This window comes from Ranitomeya imitator, chromosome 7 (genome assembly GCF_032444005.1).
Source record: "Ranitomeya imitator isolate aRanImi1 chromosome 7, aRanImi1.pri, whole genome shotgun sequence".
Classification (NCBI taxonomy): domain Eukaryota; kingdom Metazoa; phylum Chordata; class Amphibia; order Anura; family Dendrobatidae; genus Ranitomeya; species Ranitomeya imitator.
This window is the reverse complement of record NC_091288.1, coordinates 208,343,082-208,369,484: the sequence shown is the minus strand read 5'-3', so window position 1 is coordinate 208,369,484 and position 26,403 is coordinate 208,343,082. Positions and strand designations below refer to the sequence as shown.

General features: G+C 42.8%; 1 protein-coding gene across 2 annotated transcripts; it reads right to left on the bottom strand.

Moving 5' to 3' along the window:
• Window positions 1-54: 54 nt before the first annotated feature.
• LOC138645366 (otoancorin-like) lies at window positions 55-26,178 on the bottom strand. 2 transcript variants are annotated; one of them, XM_069734622.1, is made up of 34 exons: window positions 25,678-26,174; window positions 21,438-21,535; window positions 19,241-19,356; window positions 18,956-19,117; window positions 18,502-18,692; window positions 18,331-18,425; window positions 18,017-18,129; window positions 17,566-17,727; window positions 17,275-17,480; window positions 16,292-16,386; window positions 15,842-15,951; window positions 14,068-14,223; window positions 13,424-13,629; window positions 13,228-13,322; window positions 13,018-13,139; window positions 12,462-12,583; window positions 11,480-11,630; window positions 10,225-10,437; window positions 9,980-10,141; window positions 9,613-9,759; window positions 9,467-9,516; window positions 9,220-9,340; window positions 7,245-7,330; window positions 6,771-6,900; window positions 6,197-6,387; window positions 5,925-6,015; window positions 5,545-5,656; window positions 4,143-4,327; window positions 3,783-3,929; window positions 2,917-3,050; window positions 2,697-2,830; window positions 2,512-2,606; window positions 2,093-2,270; window positions 55-852 (listed from the first exon to the last, which is right to left on the bottom strand). In XM_069734622.1, the coding sequence occupies exons 1-34, from the start codon at window positions 25,728-25,730 to the stop codon at window positions 779-781; spliced, it is 4,503 nt and encodes a 1,500-aa protein (XP_069590723.1). In that variant the 5' UTR covers window positions 25,731-26,174; the 3' UTR covers window positions 55-778. The 2 variants fall into 2 exon arrangements, 1 of the variants encoding a protein (XP_069590723.1); XR_011314732.1 differs by lacking the exons at window positions 55-852; window positions 2,093-2,270; window positions 2,512-2,606; window positions 2,697-2,830; window positions 4,143-4,327 and having other exon boundaries at window positions 25,678-26,178.
• Between the last annotated feature and the right edge of the window lie 225 nt (window positions 26,179-26,403).

The window sequence follows — 26,403 nt, the reverse complement described above, 5'->3', positions numbered from 1 at the left end:
CAACAGATTAAAAAATAAAGCATTACTGGTCTCGGAAAATGGTGACACAAAATATTATTTTATATATATTTTTTTTATTGAAATATATAGGCAATACAATAAATAGCAGCCACTTTGTAGTCATCCATTATACAAACGCAGACTATAAACATGATGCAAAATAGCTTACGCCCCTGAGGTTTTGGGATCGCTTACCGGACACGGTTATATACTGTTCTACTCCGGTTTCTCTTATATCCAAGTCCAGTTTTATCAAAAGGTACCAGTGACCTTTTTAGACTACAAGGGAAGTGATTTTACTGCGCACACCTGACTTCCTGTCGGACGTTTTTAAATAAATCAAGACATTAGCAAGTTGTTGTTTTTTTTTAATTCACACTAATTATTGCATGCCAGCCCTTTTGAGTATCCCAGTATGTAATGCATCCGACCATTGTGTCACCCAGTAATAAAACAGACTCAACTAATTAGGTTGATTGCAAATGTGGAATGAAACGTTACAATAGATTTAGCCATAGAAAATTATTCAAAAGTAGTGATGCCCCATCTTGTAGGTGTCCTTTGCTGTCTTCCCTACTACAGCCCACCTCCATTAATTTTTTACTGGAGCTAAAGTTGCAATACCGGACACCACCACACAGAAGTGTGGCGCTCTTTATAAAAAAAAAAAACAGCCATGTTTTTCTAATCTTTTACTATAAAGAGCAGCGACAGAACCTTATTTTTTTTTTTTTTTACGTTGTATCCTCAGTCATGAAATAGTCTTCTGCATCAGATCTTAGAAAATGAGAAAGGCTCCAAAAATGCCCAAGAGGATTGAGAGGCCGTGAGTGAAGGTAGAGGCCGATGCAGCTGTGTGGGGGGCAAAAGAAAAAAAAATAGAACACATTAGAACATGGAATCGGCCTGATATTTGTATTCTTAGCGTTGGCATATCGGCTGTTGATAAACTACAACTCCCAACATGCTATGCTATGCAAAAAGAGAACTGAATTGTGCTATCAGATGTAGACCCCCTAAGGCATTTGCCAGGAATGCCAGTTTTCTATTCTGCCAGGGCAGGACATATGGATGTTATGTAAATAATGGCGCCCTTTTAGATAGTGGGTGTATTCGTCTGAAAGTCAACGCTCCCTTTCCATTCATTCCTTCATATAGGTCTTCCCCAACCTGTTTTACCTGCAAATGCCTTAAAAAATACCTAAATTCCCTTTAAAGGGGCCATTCACTGGATTTTTTTTCATTTAAACTGAGTACTTCTTCTAATTACTGTTCTTCCACTGATTCTGGAACAGTTTTTCTTTTTTTTCTCCGCTTCACCGTTCCAAAGTTATGACCCCTGGAAATAAAGACTCAAATTTTCCCTTCAAGCAACTGGGCGTGTACCATAGATCTTCTCCGTGGGAGTTTGCTTTTTTCTCCTCTGACATCGGCCAATCAAAACGTGGCTGCGCCCACAGACATTCCGTAGCATACGCACGATTGGTTGAAGGGTAGATTTGCACGTTTTTTTACCATAACTTTGGGATGGAAGGTCACAGAAGAAAAAGAAAGACTGTTCCAGACTCGGTGGAGCCGCAGCAATCTGAGGAGGTGCTCGCTTTAACTTAAAAAAAATCCAGTTAAAGTTTTTCTTTTATTGCAATTATAAACAAACTCTGCCCACTGTGAGCCCAGTCGTATGATAAATGGGACTGTTGATAATTCTGCATTCTAATAAAGCCAGAATAAAGGATCATTTAGGCTACGTTCACATTTGCGTTGTTGTGTGTTGCGTCGGCGACGCAACGCAAAACGCATGCAAGAACGCATTGTTTTGTGACGCATGCGTCCATTTTTGGCCGCAAAAAAAATGCAACTTGCGTCCTCTGCGCCCTGACGCTTGCGCCAAAAAAGACGCATGCGTCACAAAACGCAAGACAACGCATGTCCATGCCCCCCCATGTTAAATATATGGGCGCATGACGCATGCGTCTCCGCGGTTGCGCCCGACGCACCGCAAATGTGAACGTAGCCTTACAAGGGCAAATTTCCTGCCTGAACGAGCAACGAACACGGTCCCCATTCAAGAAATCGTGGAAAATGATCTTACCAGGTGGTTTGGTGGTGACGTAATCTCGTATTCCTCCTGTGATGCCCAGACCCAGGGTATCCAGATCACTCTGCTTCTGGTTCGCTATCCAGTTACTGATGACGCTGTTGGTTGCCCGAGTCTTCAGATCTTCTACGTTCGTACCAAGTAAACTCTTCACATTGCTGACTGAGAGACTCTGATGGGGAAAAATGGCACAAGGTGACCGCTTTAATCAGTCTGCAGTGAGCTCCCCCTAGTGGTGGCTTCGGGCAGGCAGTTTTATCTTGGCTACGCAAGGGATTTGGAGCTCTGTATCAGGAACAGAGATGTGGAGCTCTCTCCATTCATTACAATTGGGCAAGAACTGACCGCAATACCCCAGTGCCAACAGCGCCACCATCTGGCAAGACAGAGTAGTACGGCATAGATCAACTCACCATAACAGCAGATGGGTTGAGTTTCACAAAGGTTCCTATGTCCATGTTGGGATTCCTTTCAGCCAGGGTCTTCAGGTCTGCAGCTGATGAGCCACCTGTAATTAGCACGGTTAATAACAAGGTGTTACAGCGTTCGTCCGTGTTATACCATAGCGTTGTACTGTGTGCCCAGATTGGATGCTTACCTAGATATGGCTTTACGAGGTTGAAGTAGGTAGACACTTGGCTATTCTCGGACTGGAAGGCCGACTTTGCTTGAGCGTAGAAGGCGTCCTTCACAGCTTGGCTGCATGCCGATAAGTCCAGGGCTTTGGCGTCACTGCAGGAGAGAGATGTTAATTGGGTATATGTATATATATTTTATTTTATTGAAGCCTCCAGGTTTAACGTTTGTGGACCACTCACGTTATCGCACTGCTGCTCATGGACTGCACTTGAGCGCTGCTCAAAAGACAGACGTATCGACTACTGATCACGTTCAGCGCCGCTGCAGTAAGTTGATTTCCTGAACTTAAGTATTTCCCTATTTCACTCTGGGCCTGAAGTGATAAGTGTGAAAAGTTCATTAAGGGGTAAAGCTTCACATACGATGCCTTTCCTTCTCAGAGTCTGCCACTAGAGGGAGCTCACCGCACACAGTTATTATTGAGCTCCACGCATGCGCAGTGAGCTCCCTCTAGTGGTGACTGCAGGCGGAGAGAATTTTATTATATAACATATACGTGCAGCAGATTTTGAGCTTTGGATCCTTTAAAAAAAAATATGCTATGAAAATGTGATTATAGTCTGGATGTGAAAAAAAAGGTCTTAAAAAGTGAAAAGTTTAAGCATAAGTGATAACTTGTGGATTGTTGTCAAACTGCCACTCAGAACCCTACTGAGAACCTGGGGTCTAAAATACCCTATGAAAATGCCGGTGATATCAATTTGTCATTTATAAGTAATAACTTGCAGATTAGTGGGGGTCTGACACCGGAGACTTCGGCAGATCCTGAGAACAGGGCACTGGATCGGTAGGGATCTCAGTAGTCGGACCACGTGTTATCACTTATCCCTTACATTGTTTAGATAATTGATAACTTTTAATGTTGGAAATAACGCTTTAAAGTGTAACGCTTTAAAATGCATTGAAAAGAGACCACCAGACACCATTGATGCTGCTCGTGTCCGAGGAAGAGTGGACAATGTGTGTTGTAGAGGGCCAGATGGGCCGTTCCTGTATGTACAATAGTGCCGGGTGCATCAGTCCCGCCACCGGTGGACTCATTTACCAGGGTTTCGGAGGGATAGACTGAAAGCAAACTGCTGAGAGTGTCCACCGAGGTTATGTTCCACTTGCTCACATCAGCGTCTCCGCACACTCGGCTGATCTCCCCCAGGTTTCTTAAGACCGATTCTGGGAAACCAGTGGGATAGAGCTGGGGAAGAAGCACAAAATACATGCATTTAAGTTAAAAAAAAAAAAATCCTAAAGATGGACAACCCCTTTAAGTTCCACATACATTGAAGAAATGAGGCCCCGTTGATCACCTTGAACCTAATTCCTCCTCGTTATACCAATTTCTTACCAACTACAAGGACCTTTCCATGGTCCAATGTACATATGTTTTGGGGGGATAAAGGGAACTCACTGCATCCAGCTTGTTCTTCAGGACGGACAGCTGAGCATCGGTGAAGGTCTTGCTGCTCAGCATGGACAGGTAGTTGGTCAGGGTATCGTTGCCTAAACAAGCATCTAATTCTGTTGGCGTGTAACTCAGTGGCAGCAGGGCGTCGTTCACATTACTCGCTGTGATCTCTTTCCCAGAAGCACAACCTAGAACGGCAGAATCCCAGGTTATACCTTTATATGGAGACGACTTGTAGGTGTTCATGGAACCACTACAGATTCCTGCCTTTATTCTTTACATTGTTCTTTTCTTCTCCTTTGACTTATATTTCCTTTATCTTTTCCCTTCCACTTCTCTTTAGATTTAAGGTTCGGCTTAACTTTCAGACTTTGCTTTCTCCTTTCCTTGAACATCTTCTCATTTTCTTTACCCGTTCCATTACTTCCTCTTAACAGGTCGTTTTCTTTAGACCCATCATCCTGTTTTCCCTGAGACTCTCCTTCCCTCTTTCCCCTTTCCTATTAACCCTCCCTTCTTAATGCTTGAAACTTTCCTTCTTTTTTTTTCTTTAGCCTTTTTTTTTCACTTTCTTTGGACTGCCCTATTCTTTGGCAGTGGGTTTTCCCTTTCAACATTCCCTTTCTTTAGTTTTTTAGCCTGTGTGACTTTAACTTCCCCCCCCTCTGGTTCCTTTAGAATTTCTGTTCCCCTTTTGCATTTTCTCCTCTTCAAATGTCCCCCTTCCTCTTCCCATTGAATATTCCTTTATCCACTCTTGAGCCTTCTTCTGTACTTTAGACCTTCCTTTTAAACTTTACCATTCTCTTTTACTTTCCTTGAGAAACATTCCCTTCCTTTAGACTTTTCTTCGAAATCACTTTATTCTCTCTTTTCAGTTCCTTTCCCCTTTAGCAGTTTCTCCTCTTCACCTGTCCCCTTCCTCTTCCCATTAAACATTCCTGTATCCACTCTTGAGCCTTCTTCTATACTTTACACTTTCTTTTTAAACATTCCCTTTTGCAAAACAGTTCCTTCCTTAATCACTTTTTTTTCTGTCCCTTTTGCCTTTTCTCCTCTTCAAACTTCCACTCTTGAGCCTTCTTCTTTATCTTAGACCTTTCTTTTAAACTTTCCCCTTCGTTTTGCTTAGCACTTCCTTTTCGAAATTCCTTTCCTTTATCCTTTTCTTTTCCATTACTTTCTTCCCTTACCCTTTCAGCGTTGCCTTTTGTTTAGACTTTCCCCCTAATCTTTTAAGCCTTCGCCTTTCCCTTCTTCTTTACTTTAGACTTTCATTCTTTTTCCTTCTCTTTCCATTGCTTCCTATACCTCTCTTTTTATTTTCTTCCCTCTTTTTCGACTTTAATGGTTCTTACATTACAAAGTAAGAATTCGCTAGATGTATGACACGGGTCACACTCACCTGCTGCTCTCCGAGCTCTGGTAGACAAAAGATTTGTGACAATCGCGGCAAACTGATTTTTGGTCAAGGTCGAGGCTTGTATGGCTTCTTTCATCCAGGCCTTAAAGGACACCTATGAAAACGGACAATGTAAGACGTCTTGAGTATTCAAGGGAATCCACTAATTCACCCACTTAGGAGATTTGAGTCACAACGCACATGGGAGCTGTAGTGGTGCGTTATTGGCGAATATCGGGAAATCTAGTTCCCCATCTAATCGGGCTGAAAATTTTATATATATATCTATATATCTCTATATATCTCTATATATATATATATATATATATATATATATATATATATATATATATATATATATATACTTATTGCAGGATACTTACACCGGAGATATTTGTCAGCATGTCTTTCGTTAAAAACCCACTGATTCCTCCAAGGGAATGTAAGGTGTCTTTTGTCCATGTGGAGGGGGTCCTATAAAAGAGAATATTTTACACTTTGTAAATATTAGAAGATTTAGCCCCATGTATCTTTTATAGTCATCAAGTCAAGGTGTCTATTCATATCGGAAAAATGGAGCATCAAAGATAAATTATGACCTTTATCAGCATCTCGTTGGTTGTAACGGCGGCCACAAGGCGATCCTCCGACTTACCCAACCACTGAGTTATCTTTTCCGAGTAGGGTCTGGATAGCCGTCTGCTGCTCGGCAGAGAAGGACTTACACTGAGATAACTGAGTCAGTACAGCGGGAGGGGAGCCTGCAATGTACGACGCATTCATCTCACAGGTAAGGTGACCCAGCACTGTGATATCATTCTCGGTCAGAGAGGGTCCTGATATTTTCTATAAAATGAAAAAAAAAAAAACATGGAATCATTGTGCAAAGCGTCTGCACCGTAAAACAAAATTTATTTAAACAGATCTGTAAATAATCTACATAGATAAACTAAAAAGTGAAAAATGTGATTCTGTCTGCCACCACTAGGGGACGACTATGAGCTAACCGCATACTGAATGCAAAGTAAGCTCAGTATGCAGTGAGCTCCCTCTAGTGGTGACAGCAGGAACCAAAATCTCATCAACCACATAACTCTCAATATATGTCCAAAGAATTTAAAGCTCTGTATCATTAAATCAGTGTTATCTACTATAAAAAAAAAATATACCAGGAAATTAAGCAATAAAAAATAACTTGAAGCTGAAAATTTGAGAAATCGGCCTCTTACCATACAGGACAAGGCTTTGGTCAAGAGAGCACTGCGTAACTTGGTGTCACTTGATAAGACATTGATGTTCGCTTTGCCAACTTTGGTGAAGAATTCGGTGCAGTTTCCAATAGAAGAATAATTTGCTGAACTGCGATGGCAAAAATATTACCAATCAAAGCTCATAGTGTTTTTGGAAACCAAAATGTTGCCCAATATATGGGTCAGTTAGCTAACCCCACTTTTTCACATATTCAGACTGCTGCATATTTTGCATTCTCTAGTCTAGATGGCTTTAGGTCATAGCCCTGGGGCCTGCACCCAATTTATTCCACAGTGCTACTCTTACCTTTTTTATCTTTATTAGATCTCTCTACCTATCCATTTCATATATATCTATAAGTCTACATATAAATATATCCATATGTTTTTTTTATTCTCAATGTTTTAACATTTTTTTCTATGGCTACATTCTATTACACTGGAAGAACTTACTTCAGGAATAGGAAGACTTCCCCAGGATATGAGTCCAGATCTGCTGTGTAACCACCTTTTGTTATTTGCCTGCTCAGACAGTTCAACTGGGAACAAATGAGGGAGATAATGACTTATGCTCCTCGTACAGAGGATGTGGCGAGTTGTGCTCCTCGTACAGAGGATGTGGCGAGTTGTGCTCCTCTTACAGAGGATGTGAAGAGTTGTGCTCCTCGTACAGAGGATGTGGCGAGTTGTGCTCCTCGTGTAGAGGATGTGGCGGGTTGTGCTCTTCGTGTAGAGGATGTGGCGAGTTGTGCTCTTCGTGTAGAGGATGTGGCGAGTTGTGCTCTTCGTGTAGAGGATGTGGCGGGTTGTGCTCCTCGTGTAGAGGATGTGGAGAGTTGTGCTCCTCGTGTAGAGGATGTGGAGAGTTGTGCTCCTCGTGTAGAGGATGTGGAGAGTTGTGCTCCTCGTGTAGAGGATGTGGAGAGTTGTGCTCCTCGTGTAGAGGATGTGGCGAGTTGTGCTCCTCGTGTAGAAGATGTGGCGGGTTCTGCTCTTCGTGTAGAGGATGTGGCGAGTTGTGCTCTTCGTGTAGATGATGTGGCGGGTTGTGCTCTTTGTGTAGAGGATGTGGCGAGTTGTGCTCTTCGTGTAGAGGATGTGGCGAGTTGTGCTCTTCGTGTAGAGGATGTGGCGGGTTGTGCTCCTCGTGTAGAGGATGTGGCGAGCTGTCCTCCTCGTATAGACGATGCGGAGAGTTGTGCTCTTCGTGTAGAGGATGAGGGGGAGTTGTGCTCGTTGTATAGAGGATGTGGCAGAGTTGTGCTCCTCGTGTAGAGGATGTGGCGGGTTGTGCTCTTCGTGTAGAGGATGTGGCGGGTTGTGCTCTTCGTGTAGAGGATGTGGTGGGTTGTGCTCCTCGTGTAGAGGATGTGGCGGGTTGTGCTCCTCGTGTAGAGGATGTGGTGGTTTGTGCTCTTCGTGTAGAGGATGTGGCGAGTTGTGCTCTTCGTGTAGAGGATGTGGCGAGTTCTGCTCCTCGTGTAGAGGATGTGGCGGGTTGTGCTCTTCGTGTAGAGGATGTGGCGGGTTGTGTTCTTCGTGTAGAGGATGTGGCGAGTTGTGCTCCTTGTGTAAAGGATGTGGTGAGTTGTGCTTCTTGTATAGAGGATGTAGCGAGTTGTGCTCTTTGTGTAGAGGATGTGATGGGTTGTGTTCTTCGTGTAGAGGATGTGGTGGGTTGTGTTCTTCGTGTAGAGGATGTGGTGGGTTGTGTTCTTCGTGTAGAGGATGTGGTGGGTTGTGCTCTTCGTGTAGAGGATGTGGCGAGTTGTGCTCTTCGTGTAGAGGATGTGGCGAGTTGTGCTCTTCGTGTAGAGGATGTGGTGGGTTGTGTTCTTCGTGTAGAGGATGTGGTGGGTTGTGCTCTTCGTGTAGAGGATGTGGCGAGTTGTGCTCTTCGTGTAGAGGATGTGGCGAGTTGTGCTCTTCGTGTAGAGGATGTGGCGAGTTGTGCTCTTCGTGTAGAGGATGTGGCGAGTTGTGCTCTTCGTGTAGAGGATGTGGTGGGTTGTGTTCTTCGTGTAGAGGATGTGGTGGGTTGTGTTCTTCGTGTAGAGGATGTGGTGGGTTGTGCTCTTCGTGTAGAGGATGTGGCGAGTTGTGCTCTTCGTGTAGAGGATGTGGCAAGTTGTGCTCTTCGTGTAGAGGATGTGGCGAGTTGTGCTCTTCGTGTAGAGGATGTGGCGAGTTGTGCTCTTCGTGTAGAGGATGTGGCGGGTTGTGCTCTTCATGTAGAGGATTTGGTGAGTTGTGCTCTTCGTGTAGAGGATGTGGTGGGTTGTGCTCCTCGTGTAGAGGATTTGGTGGGTTGTGCTTCTCATGTAGAGGATGTGGCAAGTGTAGAGGATATAATGTGTCACTTTCCACTAATGTGTGTATAGTTTCCATTGGGGTAACGATGTAGTAACTTTGGGGTCTTGTTTCTCACCTGATCTTCACTCAGGCTGGCATTATTGGTCTTCATCGCCTTCCCGAGCAGCTTAACTTGGCTGTTGGAAATTTTAGCTGGGGTTGAGCAGGTAAAGCCTTGCAGGACTGATGAGGAAAGCCTAAACAGAGGGATTCCAGGTTAATGCCAGCCATATGTACATCACATACCTAATATGTGTCCATTGTGTTTGGCGAGTTTAGGTAATTTCCGGTTTAGTTTTTGGGTAGACTTATAATGTACTTACAGGGAGTAATCAGAGGTGTTGTTTGTGATGTCGTCAAAAAACATGGAAGCCTGAAAGAAATAGAGGTTGCAATGACTTCAGGGTACCAATAAGGGGTGCTGTGGCAGCAGTTGCTTCTCCAACCATGGGTCACCAAATGATTATACCTGGTCTGGACTCCACGACTTGCCATTGACGTCTACTAGAGATGGCTTCTCTGATTTGAAGAGCAAGAAAGACTTGGGAATAAAGCTCGCCAGATTAGCAGGGACGTGTTTGACAACACTGGATGTAGTTGAGTTGGCTGATATAATCTAAAGAAATACGGAGAACCTAAAATTAGAGAAGCTCGCCGAATCGGAGGTCCATATAACTATTCAGTCTGGCCAATAAAGGCACACGATAAGCAGAGATCTGTTTTTTTGCAGTTCACTTGTCAGCTTTGCTGTACAGCCTATGGCAGAATGAGCAGAGTCATCTCATCATATAAAAGTTCATGTCGGCTGATTCCGTCATACATATGGGCATTCTTACCTTCATGACAAATGTGTTCTGCAAAGCTGGTGGAGCACTGGCGAGTTTACTTGCAAATTGTGCATCGTTCACAGCATTTAGTACAGCTGTTGGGTTCAGTTCTTGCAGTTTCTTACTCGGTAGTCCAGTTACCAAGCTCCCTAGACTGCGCAGGTCGTCAATCTGATGGGGCCGAGAGGTCGGGGTTATATGTGGTAGAAGTAGAGGATGCAATGTTTGAGATCTAGAATTCACTTATAAAACACCTGATAATTGGCGTTCAGGAGCTTTTCCATTATTGATCGGGCCTGCCCGACGCTCCAGCCGGTGACGTTACTCAGGGAGGGCAGGCTGGATTTTAAATTGCCATCACTGATCTTGTCAATTTGTCCCATGGACAGACCCACGGCCGACTGCCCCAGATTCATAAGCGTGTCAGCTGAGAAATTGTCTAGTCTGCTGACCAGTGAGATCGCTACCTGTGGGCGAATACGTGCAAAATTGTACAATAAAGTCATGCTTTATACATTTACTTTACACAGACATAGGGGGCAACACTGAGTAAGGAGGCATCCATAGCAAAAGAAGGACATCATCCTCTACTTCTTGTATGCAGGTCGATAGATAGATAGGTAGATAATAGATAGATAGATGATAGATAATATATAGATAATAGATGATAGATAGATGATAGATAATAGATAGATAGATAGATGATAGATAATAGATGATACATAATAGATAGACAGATGATAGATAGATAATAGATGATAGATAATAGATGATAGATAGATAGATGATAGATAATATATAGATAATAGATAGATAATAGATGATAGATAATAGATAATAGATAGATGATAGACAATAGATTATAGATAATAGATGATAGATAATAGATAGATAGATGATACATAATAGATAGATAGATAATAGATAGACAGATGATAGATAGATGATAGATGATAGATAGATGATAGATAGATAATAGAAAGATAATAGATAGATAATAGATGATAGATGATAGATAGATAATAGATGATCGATAGATAATAGATGATAGATAATAGCTGATAGATAGATAATAGATGATAGATAGATAATAGAAAGATAATAGATAGATAATAGATGATAGATAGATAGATAATAGATAGATAATAGATAGATGATACATAATAGATAGATAGATAATAGATAGATAGATAATAGATAGACAGATGATAGATAGATAATAGATGATAGATAATAGATAGATGATAGATAGATGATAGATAATAGAAAGATAATAGATGATAGATAGATAGATGATAGATAGATAATAGATGATCGATAGATAATAGATGATAGATAATAGCTGATAGATAGATAATAGATGATAGATAGATAATAGAAAGATAATAGATAGATAATAGATGATAGATAGATAGATAATAGATAGATAGATGATAGATAGATAATAGATGATCGATAGATGATAGATAATAGCTAGGCACACTTGTCTGTCTTGCCTCCTGCCGTTACCTGCACATCCTCGGGGGTGGGCGCAGGGCTCTGTCCCCCAGTACTATGGTAACATTGCTGATTGATCTTTTTGGTTATCTCCAATGTGTCTGCTGCTGTCAGATTGACCAGAGCTGAGGGCGTCAGGAAACAGAGGAATACATCTGGGAGGCTAGAAATATAGGACAGGGGTTTAATTACCAATTATCGTTATCCTTCAAGTGAATCTCCGCCTTTAATTTCTAATATTCTGCGATGAAGAATATTCTATTGTGTATCTTTATAGTTCGAGATCTATCTTTCTGACATGAATGGACGATCCGGCTTCTAGGTCATAAAATATTTCTTTATTTGTAAAATATTAAAAATGTAGAGTAGCTTGTGATATCCCAAATATATAGAGCGGGGGGAGGCGGGGGTATGGGGAAGCCATTGTTGACCAACCAAACACGTTTTGAACGTACGCTGCATTCTTAGACTTGGTAATCCACAAACTCAATGTGGGGGGAGGAACTTTTAAAGGCGTTTTACCATCATTCTAATCAATAGATCTTGGAATAATAACAATTTCCACAATTGGATGTGTTTAAATAAAATGTTCCTGTGCTGAGATAATCTTATGAATATTCCCCTGTATGTACTGTGTAATGGCCGTGTCTGACCGTACAGGGACATGGTCTGATCATACCGCAGCTCCAACCAAAAAAGTATACAGACATTACATGTCTGCTTTCTATGAAGTAAAATATTTCCCCGGCAGTGGGAGTAAAGCAGAAGATTTTTTTTTTTTATATAAACAAACTGCAGATGGGAGATAGTAGTTTTCGGAAAACTCTGTTAAACGTTAAAAAATCGGTCTTCCTGCAGTCACCACTAGAGGGAGCTCACTGCACACTCTGTGGTTATTAATGTATGAGTCAGTGAGCTCCCCCTAGTGGTGACTGCAGGTAGGTATAATACAAGTATGTGTCTGCACAGTGCTCATAGAGTTCAGCATTTTTACCTGCTCAGGTTGAATGATGCACTTGAGGTCAGGAGGGAGGTGAAATAAATCGCAGTGTCTTTGGGTAATTCCAACCGGGTTACAAGTTCTACGCAGGAATGATCATTGGCAAAAGTTCGCAGCTGTAAGGAGAACGAGAGAGGAATGTTAAACCTACTTGGACCTGTCCCTCCAGGGCAGCGGGCGTGAGAAGCCGCCGGGGACCTGCCTGTCCGACTAGTCTCCAGCGCGGCTGTGACGTGTCACAACATCTGGAAAGCCACAGGTTTGAGACTATTGATGCACACCTAAAGGACCAACGTTGGAGACCACTATCTAAAAGGGGTTTCCTGGGTTGGTCTTTAGAATGGGTCATAAATGTCAAATCGGTGGGAATTGGGTCACCAAACCCCTACTAAACAGTTGCACTAAAAGTGAAATAGCGCCATAGATTGCATAGTGGCCATGAGTAGTACTGCAGATCCCATGCCATACAGGCAACTGATATTGGGATAGGTCATCCATGTTAAAGTCTTGGGGGGAAAAAAAATCCTTTAAAATATGCCAAAATTCTTACCATGGACTCGTTGGCAAAGAGGATCAAGTCTTCTTCACTTGTGTAAATCATATAGGAGCCCAGATTGTCCACAAGCCAAGACGCGTTGGGATCAGATCCGTTATAACACGTGATTGCATTACCTGGGAAAGACGTAACGGGCGATCAAGATAACCCCTTAATGACAAGACCAGTTCTGTGTCTTGTAGGCTTACGATTAGCGGAAATCACCTTTCTTCTTTAGGTATGGCTTGATAAAACTCTTGTAGGCATCTTCCCGATTTTTGGAATCCATTTTGGAGAAACTGGATTGGAGACTGTGGAATCTGCAAGACGAATTTGGTAATTATATTGCCCCGTCGTAAACGACCATTGTGTCCGTCTACGCCTCGTAGAGGTCATACAAAAGGTTGGAGCAAGAACTCACATGGTTTGGTAGGACGTGCAGGAGATGTTGGTGGGGATGAGGCTGAGTTGGTCGTTACCGATCTCCGGTAAGACCAAGCTTAGTTTATTCTGGAAAAGCTGAGCCCAGTCTGAATTGTTAAAGGAGTTGAGGTTCTGCTTTAACATTTGGAAAGTTTTGGTCAGGAGGGCCTGGGACAGGTATGGACTCAAAGAACTCACGTTATTCTGCGGACAGAAAACAAGGCTGTCATCTCCCACCTATGTCACTGACCACAGGACTGCAAAAGAGGGGCACGCAAAAAGAAGAAATGCCCCAATCTCAGCCACTGGAGGTTGTAGATAAGGGAAAAGTTAAGGAAAATGTTTCCATACTGATTGTATCTCTAATGATCATAAGTTCCATGGTGATTACTTGTGTAATACATTCAATAAACAAATCCTAAATACCTGAAGCCACCACTAGGGGGAACTCAACGAAGACCTCAAAATATCAGTCTGTCTACAGGAAGCTCCTTAGCTCCTCCTAGTGGTGGTTAGAAATATGTAATTTCCTTCTAAATCTTAATAGATTCAACACATAATTTTTCAGTAGTTTTGGCCATTTTTTTTTTTTTTTTTAACTTTGAAGCATTGGAATAAGGGTGGAGGGAGGTCATTACTTACCAAGGAACCAGCTGTATTCAAGGAATCCAAAAAGGTATTTACATCGGAAACATTTTGTATCATTCCAACGATTCCTGCGGCCACCGTTGAATTAATGGTGGTGTCCAAGCTGAAGTCTACAACTTGTTGCATGGTCAGAGAAGACAGAATTTCACCCTGTAAGGCGGCATAAGAAATTAGTCTTTACTGCTGGCCTGGTGGGTTGATATTCATCTAATATTTTGGCAAAATTTGGTAAATGATGGTGATTTGCCTGTTAAAAATTGGTAATCTTTGTGGTGGTGTGAAGTCTGTACATTTTTCCTCTTACCAACCTATTAAGGATCAGGTAAGGGCCAACTCCAGATACATGTAGGTCCTTGGGTGATAGACTCCCCGTTGACCCCCTGTTTTGACAAGTATCGGGCATGTTTCCCCAGGGCACCAAAGATTTTCCTCTTACCAACCTATCAAGGATCAGGTCAGGGCCAACTCCAGATACATGTAGGTCCTTGGGTGATGGACTCCCCGTTGACCCCTTGTTTTGACAAGTACCGAGCATGTTTCCCCAGGCCACCAAAGATTTTCCTCTTACCAACCTATCAAGGATCAGGTCAGGGCCAACTACGAATACATGTAGGTCCTTGGGTGATAGACTCCCCGTTGACCCCCTGTTTTGACAAGTATCGGGCATGTTTCCCCAGGGCACCAAAGATTTTCCTCTTACCAACCTATCAAGGATCAGGTCAGGGCCAACTCCAGATACATGTAGGTCCTTGGGTGATAGACTCCCCGTTGACCCCCTGTTTTGACAAGTATCGGGCATGTTTCCCCAGGGCACCAAAGATTTTCCTCTTACCAACCTATCAAGGATCAGGTCAGGGCCAACTCCAGATACATGTAGGTCCTTGGGTGATGGACTCCCCGTTGACCCCTTGTTTTGACAAGTACCGAGCATGTGTCCCCAGGCCACCAAAGATTTTCCTCTTACCAACCTATCAAGGATCAGGTCAGGGCCAACTCCAGATACATGTAGGTCCTTGGGTGATAGACTCCCCATTGACCCCCTGTTTTGACAAGTACCGGGCATGTTTCCCCAGGGCACCAAAGATTTTCCTCTTACCAACCTATCAAGGATCAGGTCAGGGCCAACTCCAGATTCATGTAGGTCCTTGGGTGATAGACTCCCCGTTGACCCCCTGTTTTGACAAGTACCGGGCATGTTTCCCCAGGCCACCAAAGATTTTCCTCTTACCAACCTATCAAGGATCAGGTCAGGGCCAACTCCGGATACATGTAGGTCCTTGGGTGATAGACTCCCCGTTGACCCCCTGTTTTGACAAGTACCGAGCATGTTTCCCCAGGCCACCAAAGATTTTCCTCTTACCAACCTATCAAGGATCAGGTCAGGGCCAACTCCGGATACATGTAGGTCCTTGGGTGATAGACTCCCCGTTGACCCCCTGTTTTGACAAGTACAGGGCATGTTTCCCCAGGGCATCACAGAACCCTAAACCCAATGGTCCCTGACTTCTGCCCAGGTTTGCCCACTGCTGACACCAACCAACAGCAACTAAATAAGCAGCAATATTCGGAGTGATAGTTTTAACCATAAAGCATCTAATTATGTTACCCTTTGGAGAAAAAAAAGTAATTCATTCGACAAAACAAGTGGGCAAGAGGGAATAGGGGAAAAAAGTATCCTCAAGAGCAACTTCTCACTTTCATCGAGTCCAAAATAATACTGAAAACCCATATACAGGTGCTTAAAATCCTTATGGTGTATTGTACTTACTCCACTGATATTCAGCGCCTCAAGGTCTTTGTAGTTGGCAAACTGGGAGAATTTTCCTAAATTTTGCTTTAATATTGCACTGCTGCTTAAATTCTTAGAACAATCCGAACCTGGGACATAAGAAACAAGCAGAAAAAAAAGTTTATTTTAATTTTTCTACAGTTTTTTTTATTTCATTTTTTGTTAAATTTGGTCACTTGATAATTGAGGAACCTGGGATATAAGAAACAAGCAGAAAAAAAAGTTTATTTTAATTTTTTTACAGTTTTTAATTCATTTTTTCAAAGTTTGGTCACTTGATATTTGAGGAACCTGGGATATAAGAAACAGAAATTTGAAGGGGGAAAAAAAAGTCCACATAAAAAAGTAAAATAAAAAAAATATATTAAAAGTCATGTCACTTTCATATCCAAGAAATATTATAATGTAAAATATATATATTTTTTTTACCTTTGTTGGACAGATAAGGTTTGATCAAAGATTTGTAGATATCTTGTTGGTTTCCAGAATTCATTTTTGGGAAATTTAAGTCCAAAATACCGAGTCTGTTTGACATGAAAAATTGACTTATTGACTTTATACAATTTAATTTTACACGTTTTTTTTTTTTTTTAGTAAATATTAAATTAAATGTATTTTCTTCCTTTAAGAATAATCTAGATCTCAGAAACTATTTAGACTGCCCTCCCAATGTATATGTTAGTGGATCCTAACGATATTGGAAGTCCGGTGTCTACAGGTTCGTACATCAAAAAATCAGGAAGGGGTGTTAGAATTGGGAGAGGATGGTAGGTAAATCGGGCAATATAGATTTTATATTTTTAACCCAACTTTTTGTTTGTGTTGCCAAACTAGGAATTTGCTCACATTTCGGAATTTTTGACTAAAGTTTTTTTTGGAGTTAAGAACACATTTTTTAATTTTTTGTTTAGGGGAGACTTTTTTCCTGTAGTTTTAGATTGGCAAGAATTTTTTTTTCCCTCCCTATTGGAGGGACATGGCGAAGCGGAAGACCACCAACCCGATGGCTTGAATGGTGCAAAAGAACCTCGCGGACCTATCTAGTCTTACTCGAGATCGATCTTCCATCAAGTCGCCATCATTTTTGCTTCTCATGTCTGAGACTTTAATAACCAAAATTTGAGGTCTCAGATCACCCAATTTTGCTCTTTATATCACTCCCCTTCGTCCCCCCTCTTGTATTAATTTAGGTGAAATAACCTATTAGTACGCACCCCAACCGTTTCATTTGTTGAGAGATTGTCCCATGTGATGATCTAATAAATGGATGGAGCCTATGCAAATATATTCAAAAGTGGGCACTCCTCGGGGGCGTTGCTTAAGAAACATGGGGCGGGGCTTAAGTTGGAATTGAAATATATGTCGTTATTGATTCCAACACAACTTTAATCATCCACATACTCGCTACTTACATGGTCTGGTAGGAGTCACAGGAAATGTTCTTGGGTATAAGACTAAGCTGGTTGGAAGAGATCTCGGGAATCATGGCGCCGAGATTACCCTGGAGGAGCTGAGTCCAGTCTGATTTGGTGAACGCGGAAATGTTGGCTTTCACTGTTTCAAATGTCTTATTTAGAAGAGCCTGGGACAGAGCTGAATTCAGTGAGCTTGTGTTTTTCTGCAAAATACGTGTAAAATACATATGTTTTCCCAACTGAATATGAAAGCACCTTCGGATGACGTCTAAGAACCTGGACACTTACCAGGGAAAGGCCATTATTAATATATTTCAAGAAGTCGTATAAATCAGCAGTGTTGTGTAGCGTCCCAACAATGTTGTCTACAGTAGTGGGGTCACTAGATGCACTCAGCTCCAGGCTGAAGCTCGCCACTTGCTGCAGAGTAAGGACGTGCAGCACTTCCAGCTATAAAATGGTACAAAAAATAATAATTGTGCTTGGAATGTTCTAACTAAAGCTCCCCCTAGTGGTGACTACAGACAGATTATTTTTATTTTTTTTTTTTGCCTCTATGACTATGCACTTCCTAACACAAGAAAGTATGAAAACGGCGAACAATAAAAGATCCATCTACAGCAAACACGTGTGATATGATGTATACACCTCTAGGTGATGGTGTTATAGAGTAAGCCCTACCACCAATAAAGAACTTAAAAAGGAGTAGTAATAACACCATCATTTTTTTGTTACTTACCGCACTGAAATTCTTATTAAATGCCACAAAGTCGCTGTAGTCGGCAAACTGAGAAAACTTCCCAAAGTTCTGTTGAAGAAAACTGCTGCTGGAGTTCTGAGCGCAAACGGAACCTTTAAAAAAAATACGGTAATAGACATTAATTTGAAGATTTTAATCTAAGAAATATCAAGAAAGTACAAGTGGTTATAGCCTTTTAATCGGCCAACCATAGCTGAGTGTTTAGCTCATCGTGGGAGGTAACTAAACTAAGCATGGGCGGGACAGGATTTGACATGAATCGGATTATAGGCCTATTTTACTTTAATTATTACCTGACGTAGTCATGTAAGGCTTGATGAAGGACGTATAAACATTTTCTGGTTTCCCTGGAGCCATATGTGTGAGTGAGGAGTCCAGACTTTCAATTCTGAAAAAAAAAAAAATACAATAAAATTGAGGACACACTCCGACTTATATAGTATATAGCATTCTTAAATGCTTACATGACGTGGTAGGCATCACAGCTGATATTCTGGGGTACTAGGGTCAATTGTTCGAGGGTAATTTCTGGTAGGACAACAGTCAATTTATCCTTGATGAGCTGGTTCCAATCGGTCGTGGTAAATGAGGTGTTGGACTTGATTACTTCGAAAGTCCTATTGAGCAGAATTGGGCTTAGGCCGGTGATGTTCGCCTGGAAAGGTAAGAAGACTTATTGTCAAGTGAACATATCGGCAATATAGGTGTATTTCTGCATCTCTTGCTTAAGTTTCGATGCCCTTTTGGATAATTTTTATTGGGATCATCCCCATTAAATTGCACCTCTCAGCTAACCGCCAACCAAGTTTGGCAGGAGACAAAAGTCCCACCCATGCAGAACATTGGGGCGAGGCTTGTATTGGGAATTTGTGTATTTTGGGTGTCTTGAGTTAAATTTTAGAGCTATTTGTTCCTTACCAACGAAGCACCTTTGTTGAAGTAACCCAGGAAGTCCGACATATCGTTGGAGTTACGTATTGTTCCCAAAATGATGTTGATTGCCGAAGAGTTAATGGCGGCATCTAATTCGAGGGTGAAATTCGCGATTTGGGGTAAAGTGAGAAGATTCAGAGCTTCCAGCTGGAAAAAAAAATGTGAGAATTCATTGAGGAACCTCTTCATCCAGCCCGGTATTTGATATTAGGGAATGCTGAAGGACAACATACCCTTTTATTCTTACATTGTTAGATATTTGTTACTTACAGGTTTGAAATTTGCATTGAGTTCCGACAAGTGACTGAAACTTGCAAACCGCATAAATCTTCCGAAATTCTGCAGTAACCACGTGCTGCTGTTGCCGGTCTGGGAACAGGCCGAATCTATAGATTCATTAAATGGGGAGAGAAAATGACCAGAATTTATTAAATTGTAAGACATCAATGAAGATGTTAAAGTCCCGCTAACATTAAAGTCATCTGCTGATAATAGCGTAATTCAGATTTAAGATGAGCTTTATATGTAAATGTATCTTAAAGGGAACCTGTCACCTGAATTTGGCGGGACCGGTTTTCGGTCATATGGGCGGAGTTTTCGGGTGTTTGATTCACCCTTTCCTTACCCGCTGGCTGCATGCTGGCCGCAATATTGGATTGAAGTTCATTCTCTGTCCTCCGTAGTACACGCCTGCGCAAGGCAATCTTGCCTTGCGCACGCGCAGTATGCTTTGCCCAACTGCGAGCAAAGGCGAAAAGCATTAGTGCGCTGGTGCACTATGTCCCGGAACACAGCGAAATACTTCTGGGACTTAGTGCGCCGGCGCATGCGCACTAATGCTTTTCGGCTTTGCCCGCAGTTGGGCAAAGCATACTGTGCATGCGCAAGGCAAGATTGCCTTGCGCAGGCGTGTACTACGGAGGACAGAGAATGAACTTCAATCCAATATTGCGGCCAGCATGCAGCCAGGGGGTAAGGAAAGGGTGAATTAAACACCCGAAAACTCCGCCCATATGACCGAAAACCGGTCCCGCCATATTCAGGTGACAGGTTCCCTTTAAGGGTCTTAATGGTGGAATTGAGAAAATAGTGATCATGGGGGACCGGAGGTTTTTCTAAACTTTTTGTCACTCATTCCTTTGTAAAAATCCACAGATACAACGCCATAGCCTAAACATTGAGGATAACAATTAAAGGAAATGTCTCATCCTATAAAATATTTAGTGTCTAATATTGAAGACTGGTTTGGGTTCTGAAACCACCAGCAAAAAGGAAACTCAACGTTCGTCACTGCTCATGGGCGGCTTTCCACTTATAGTGGGGGGCTCATGAGTGGCTAGTTCTTCAAATGTTCTAAAGTGGCCTCCTTTTTGATGTAGTGTCCTAATAAGTTAAAGAAGACTCCATGTAAAATTGTAAAATTGCTACATTGTTTTATGCTTAACACCTTTGGGACAAGTCATGGTAAAGAACACCAAAATAGAGAATTCTGTAAAGTTCCGCCCCCGAGGAACTATTCAAAACAGATGTGTGTTCTTCAAACCTCTTCCCAACATCGGGATTACATGTATGACCCATGATGGAGGGTGGCTGTGTGGAGCAGACTCAGGAGTTGAGCATGCACCATATCCGGAAGATGCCAGCTGTGTTATACAGCCGACATCTGTCAGCAACAGCAGCGATCAGAGCAATGCAAAGCTCCAATCTCTGCTTTTAACTCTTTAAATGTTGCTGTCACCTCTTCGGCAGCCTATCTATCTGCCCCTGTGGTGGGATTGCAGGGAGCTGATAAGTTGCCATAGCAGCTATGAACTAAGTCCCCTGTACTTCTCAGGGGACCATAATTTTTATTTTTGCTATGTACTGCAATACTATTGTATTGTAGCCTATACAACAAGTGATCTCGGGTTCAAAGGTAAAATAAAACAGTTTTTAAAAATATAAAAAAATGTCATTTTCGCTTTAAAAAAGAAAAAAAAAATTTCAATTTTTCTGTGTCGGTAAAAGTCCAAATATAAATGCATTTATATTTATGATAAACGCTGTACATCGAAAAAAAAAAAATACTATTTTTCAATGCAACAAAAAATGTAATCAATACTTTGTACGAACCTCAAAATTGTATGAATAAAAACTTAACATAGAAAAAAAATATAACAACCCCTCGCTCAGTTCCGTCAACGGAACCAAATTTTTAGATTTTTTTTTAGTTATTTTTTTTTTTTTACAAATGTTTGAATTTTTTAATCACTAAAATTTATAAAATAAAAAAAGCAATAATTTAATTTAATATGTTGCACGTTTTGACCATAATTAGAACCACCTTGGCTGTGAAAAACACAGGTACGGGAGATTTCTATTGTTCCGTACGAGGAAGATTGAAACCGGAAAAGTCTAATCTGTGCAGCCTGGTTCTGTGTATGTGACCGTAACGTAATCGGGTTATAATAGTCGGCGTATTATTTACCTGCCGTGTGGTTCTTAAGGAAGGAATGAAACGCTAGGAAAAGCTCTTCTTTAGTCCCATCTGTCATGTTGGGGAACAAAGCGTCCAAATTCTTCACTCTGGATATTGAGAAGAGGTCATATGATAAGGAAGGTATAGGGTAACGCGTTAAAGGGGAAGTGTTGCCTTTTATTTAAATTTAAAGGGATATTTTGTTTTTATTTTTTGTATAATTAAAAAAAAAATATAGAATTTTCCATTCTCTATAAATTTTTTCAAGATCTCTGCTTGCTGTCATTCAATAGAAGCTTCACGGTTTACTTCCCTGTGATGATCACACCCTGGGGCATACACTTACTGAACAGTTCTCACCCGATGTTTGTCCCCCTTGGAAGTAAACGGCGAAGCTTCTTTTTGACTGACAGCAAGCAGAGATCTTGCAAACCAAGAAGAAGTAATACAGAAAATATACTGCTAACTGGTATATCATTACTTCTTATAAACCATGCCAGAACCTCATAAATCCCTTTAAATTGTGGTAGGTTAAACCATATGGGTTACAATGAAATGGCAGCAAGCAGAGATGTTGAAAACCAAGAGGGACGGATGCAGGGGCGGATTATCAGAGGGTCAATATGGGCGGTAGCCCAGGGCCCAGTGGTCTGGGGGGGCCCTGGGCTACCGCACTGTTGACCCTCTGATCATCTGTTATTCGAATGCCGCTGCCGGCGGCCGCCGCCGGCATTTATGTGCCCGCCCCCGGCCCCCTGCCGTAGCCGGTGGGCAGAGAGAGGGGGCCCGCATGGGGCCCCTTCTCATCTGCTCACCGGGCCCCTTCCGGCGCTGCCTGCGGCGGTTTCCTATTGACGTGCGGGCACGCGCCCGCACGTCAATAGTTGCCGCCAGCCAATTGGAGGCTGGCGGCTGATGTCGGCCGCAGGCGCACACGTCGCCGGCGTCTGACGTCATTGTCAGTCGCCGGCGAGTGTGCTCTGTTGGAGGGAGCTCACCGCGGCGCTGGAGCGAGGACAGGTGAGGAGACTTTGTTTTTGTTTTTTGTTTTTTGTTTTTTTACAACGGTGGACTGGACACACTGAGGGCAATGCTGGAGGACACTGGGGCAGATGGCTGGAGGACACTGGGGCAGATGGCTGGAGGACACTGGGGCAGATGGCAGGAGGACACTGGGGCAATGCTGGAGGACACTGGGGCAATGCTGGAGGACACTGGGGCAGATGGCTGGAGGACACTGGGGCAGATGGCTGGAGGACACTGGGGCAATGCTGGAGGACACTGGGGCAATGCTGGAGGACACTGGGGCAATGCTGGAGGACACTGGGGCAGATGGCTGGAGGACACTGGGGCAGATGGCTGGAGGACACTGGGGCAATGCTGGAGGACACTGGGGCAGATGGCTGGAAGACACTGGGGCAGATTGCTGGAGGACAGTCACTGGGGCAATGCTGGAGGACACTGGGGCAATGCTGGAGGACACTGGGGCAATGCTGGAGGACACTGGGGCAGATGGCTGGAGGACACTGGGGCAGATGGCTGGAGGACACTGGGGCAGATGGCTGGAGGACACTGGGGCAGATGGCTGGAAGACACTGGGGCAGATTGTTGGAGGACACTGGGGCAATGCTGGAGGACACGGGCAGATGGCTGGATGACACTGGGGCAATGCTGGATGACACTGGGGCACATTGCTGGATGACACTGGGACAGATTGCTGGATGACACTGGGGCAGATTGCTGGATGACACTGGGGCAGATTGCTGGAGGACACTGGGGCAATGCTGGAGGACACTGGGGCAATGCTGGAGGACATTGGGGCAGATTGCTGGAGCTGGAGGACACTGGGGCAATGCTGGAGACACTGGGGGAAATGCTGGACTTACTGGGGCAGATTTCTGGACACACTGGTGGTAATATTCTGGACACACTGTCTGGGGGCAATGCTGGACGCACTGGGGCAGATTGCTGGACACACTGTCTGGGGGCAATGCTGGACACACTGGGGGCAATATGCTGGAGACACTGGGGCAGATTGCTGGACACTGGGGCAATATGCTGGACATACTGGGGCAGATTGCTGGACACAATGGGGGCAGGACTGGAGGCATGGGCAGAATGTAGACACGGGGCATGATTGGAGACACGGGGCAGAATTAAAGACATGGGGCAGGATTGGATCATGTGGCAGGATGGATACGATGGAGACATATGGGGCAGGATGTGGAGATCATATGGGGTAGAATGGATACTCATGAGGGCAGGATGCGAGAACATATGGCTGGAGCCAGGAATGAGACACACGGGGCCAGGATGTGGAATATTATTACCATAGGGGCTAATTTAGGGATATTATTACTGCAGTGATGTATTTATTTTATTTTTTGAGTATACTGTTTTAAATGGGGGGCGGTCCTGTTACTGTGCAGAGTGACACTATATCACCTTTTTTTCTTCATGTGGTGTAATGTAGAAGTTGTGAAAATTAAGTAATGTGTTCTGCAAGCGGAGCTCGAGATAACTGTTATTTCCTGCAGAAACGAGTCCTGGCTGGAAGAAATGATGGCGGTCTGTGCTGGCTGAAAGATGAAGGACTTCACCTAGAGACGTCACTGGTGAGTCAGTGTTACCTATACACTGACACTATACAATGTATACTATATTGAGCTCCTGTGTATAATACCACCAGTGATCTCTGTATTACCTCTACACAGACACTGCATACTAAGTACAGATCTCCTGTGAATACTGGCACTTATGGTGATAGTATTGTGTTGTTGTTTTTTACTGATCAGTATTGTAGTATTCAGTCACTATGTGGTGGTAATATGTGGTCTGGAAATGGTGTTGTGGTATTTGTCCCTTGTATGTGATATTATTCGATCACTGTGGTTGTAATTTGTGGTCTGGTCATGGCGCGGTGGTATTTGATCCTTGTATGTGATATTATTCGATCACTGTGGTTGTAATTTGTGGTCTGGTCACGGTGCGGTGGTATTTGTTCCTTGTATGTGATATTATTGGTCAAAATATACCTAAATTGTATTGCAGATTCTAACAAATATTTAATAGGTTACAGTAGAGTAGGGCCCGGCCATTTTTCTGGAATAATCTGGTTCGGGTATATCATGACCCCCGTCACATGACCCCCGTCACATGACCCCCGTCACATGACCCCCGTCACATGACCCCCGTCACATGACCCCCGTCACATGACCGGGGGGGGCCCACAGTGTCTGAACAGCCCGGGGCCCTGGCTACCCTTAATCCACCCCTGGACGGATGCACAAAATATATTGGAGACATGTATAACTTTTCGTTATGCAATTAATAATGGGTATAGACCTATAATATATGGTAGATTAAACGAACTGCCCGGGGTTGATGGGGATGTTTGGACTCCTCTAATAAGTTTTACAACTAAAATACTAATTTTCTATCCTTTTCTTAGGTTGAGTATCATAATGGCTTTAAGGACGGTAAATATTAGATATTTGTGGTCTGATCCTGCCAATTATGGTTGGATCTACTAATATCTGATGTCTAAGGCCAGGTCATGGTCTTCGGCTTAGACCTCATGGATCCTGTACAGAACTCCATATTTGATTCATAGCCAAGCCAGGTGATGCCACATGGTCCTGGGAGTCACTGCAATGCCTACCGGGGGAAGGATACCTGGTAATATGGCACCCAAGGGAGCACAACACCAGTAACACTAATGCTGTACCATGTATTATACCGGATGGATTTCTTAGAAAGTAGAAAATGCCCCCTTGAGGAAGCGAGAATCAATCTCGCGAAACGCGCGTCGGGGAGAGTGATCGCCCTCCGGACTGAATCGTACGATAATGGGTAATTAACCTTTTACTATAATATATATTTTTTGTGCAGCATTTCAATGTACTCTATGTGCGATATATATCTTTGACATACTATCCTTAAAAGGAAAGAGAAAAGAAACGTCTTTAACCCCTTGGCACACGCATGAAATAAGAGTGCTGTTTGCCTCATGCTTATATATATGCCTATTTGGCGGTAACTCTTTGAAAGCTGCTAGACTATCATTTAGCGATCACATTGCGCTCTTATCTATTGGGATCACACAATTCTCCATACAAATTTAAAAAAAAACTTCTATTTATTTTTGAAATAATAATGTCTCTGTTTTGTTTGATGTTTTACATTTAATAAAAGATATTTTTTATATACAAAAAAAACTCAAAATCTCCTATTGTATATAGAGACTTACAGTTCTTGGAAAACTTGACAGCTCACGTTTTTGTCCTGCAGACATTGGACCATATCAGAGGTCACGTTGAGCAGGAAAGGTTGGAGGTCACTGAAGATCCACCCATGCGGAGCGGCGGTGTCATTCAGGTCCTTAGTAATCAAGGGCCAGGTTCCATTCAAGAGCCATTCCCTCGAGGTCGAATTGAGACTAGGAAACTAGTCGGAATGGAAACAACATGAAGAGATTGAGGTCAGAAGAACAAGACTTTTTCTTATTCATAGCCCGTAACATAGTGAATCATCTGATCACGTGACGCCTGTCGTTTTCTGGGAAATCCCATCTTTTACGGTATACAGAATAATATAATGGCCTGTCTCCCCAGGTACAATAGGTTGGGTCTCCTCCCAGTCATGGAGGATTATGACTAGTCTATTTTTGCCTCGGGCCATTTCCAGTCTTATGTACTGTACACGCCTTGTAAATACCATTGTGAGGGTGAATAAACCAATGTGCTATGGGAAGAATTTTTTGGGGATTTGAATTGATTATTCTTCCTTATTTTAGTATATGGTCTTTGGTAATGGAATGGGGTCATCAAGTTGGGATATTCCTACTTTTTAAATTGTTAAAGGTTTATTTCCTTCATTTATGGCCAAGCGTGTCGGCTGCTCTCAGAACGACCTTAGAAAGGAAAGGCGAGGTCAGCCGTTAGGTGAGACCTATGGCTACATGTCATAAAGTGGC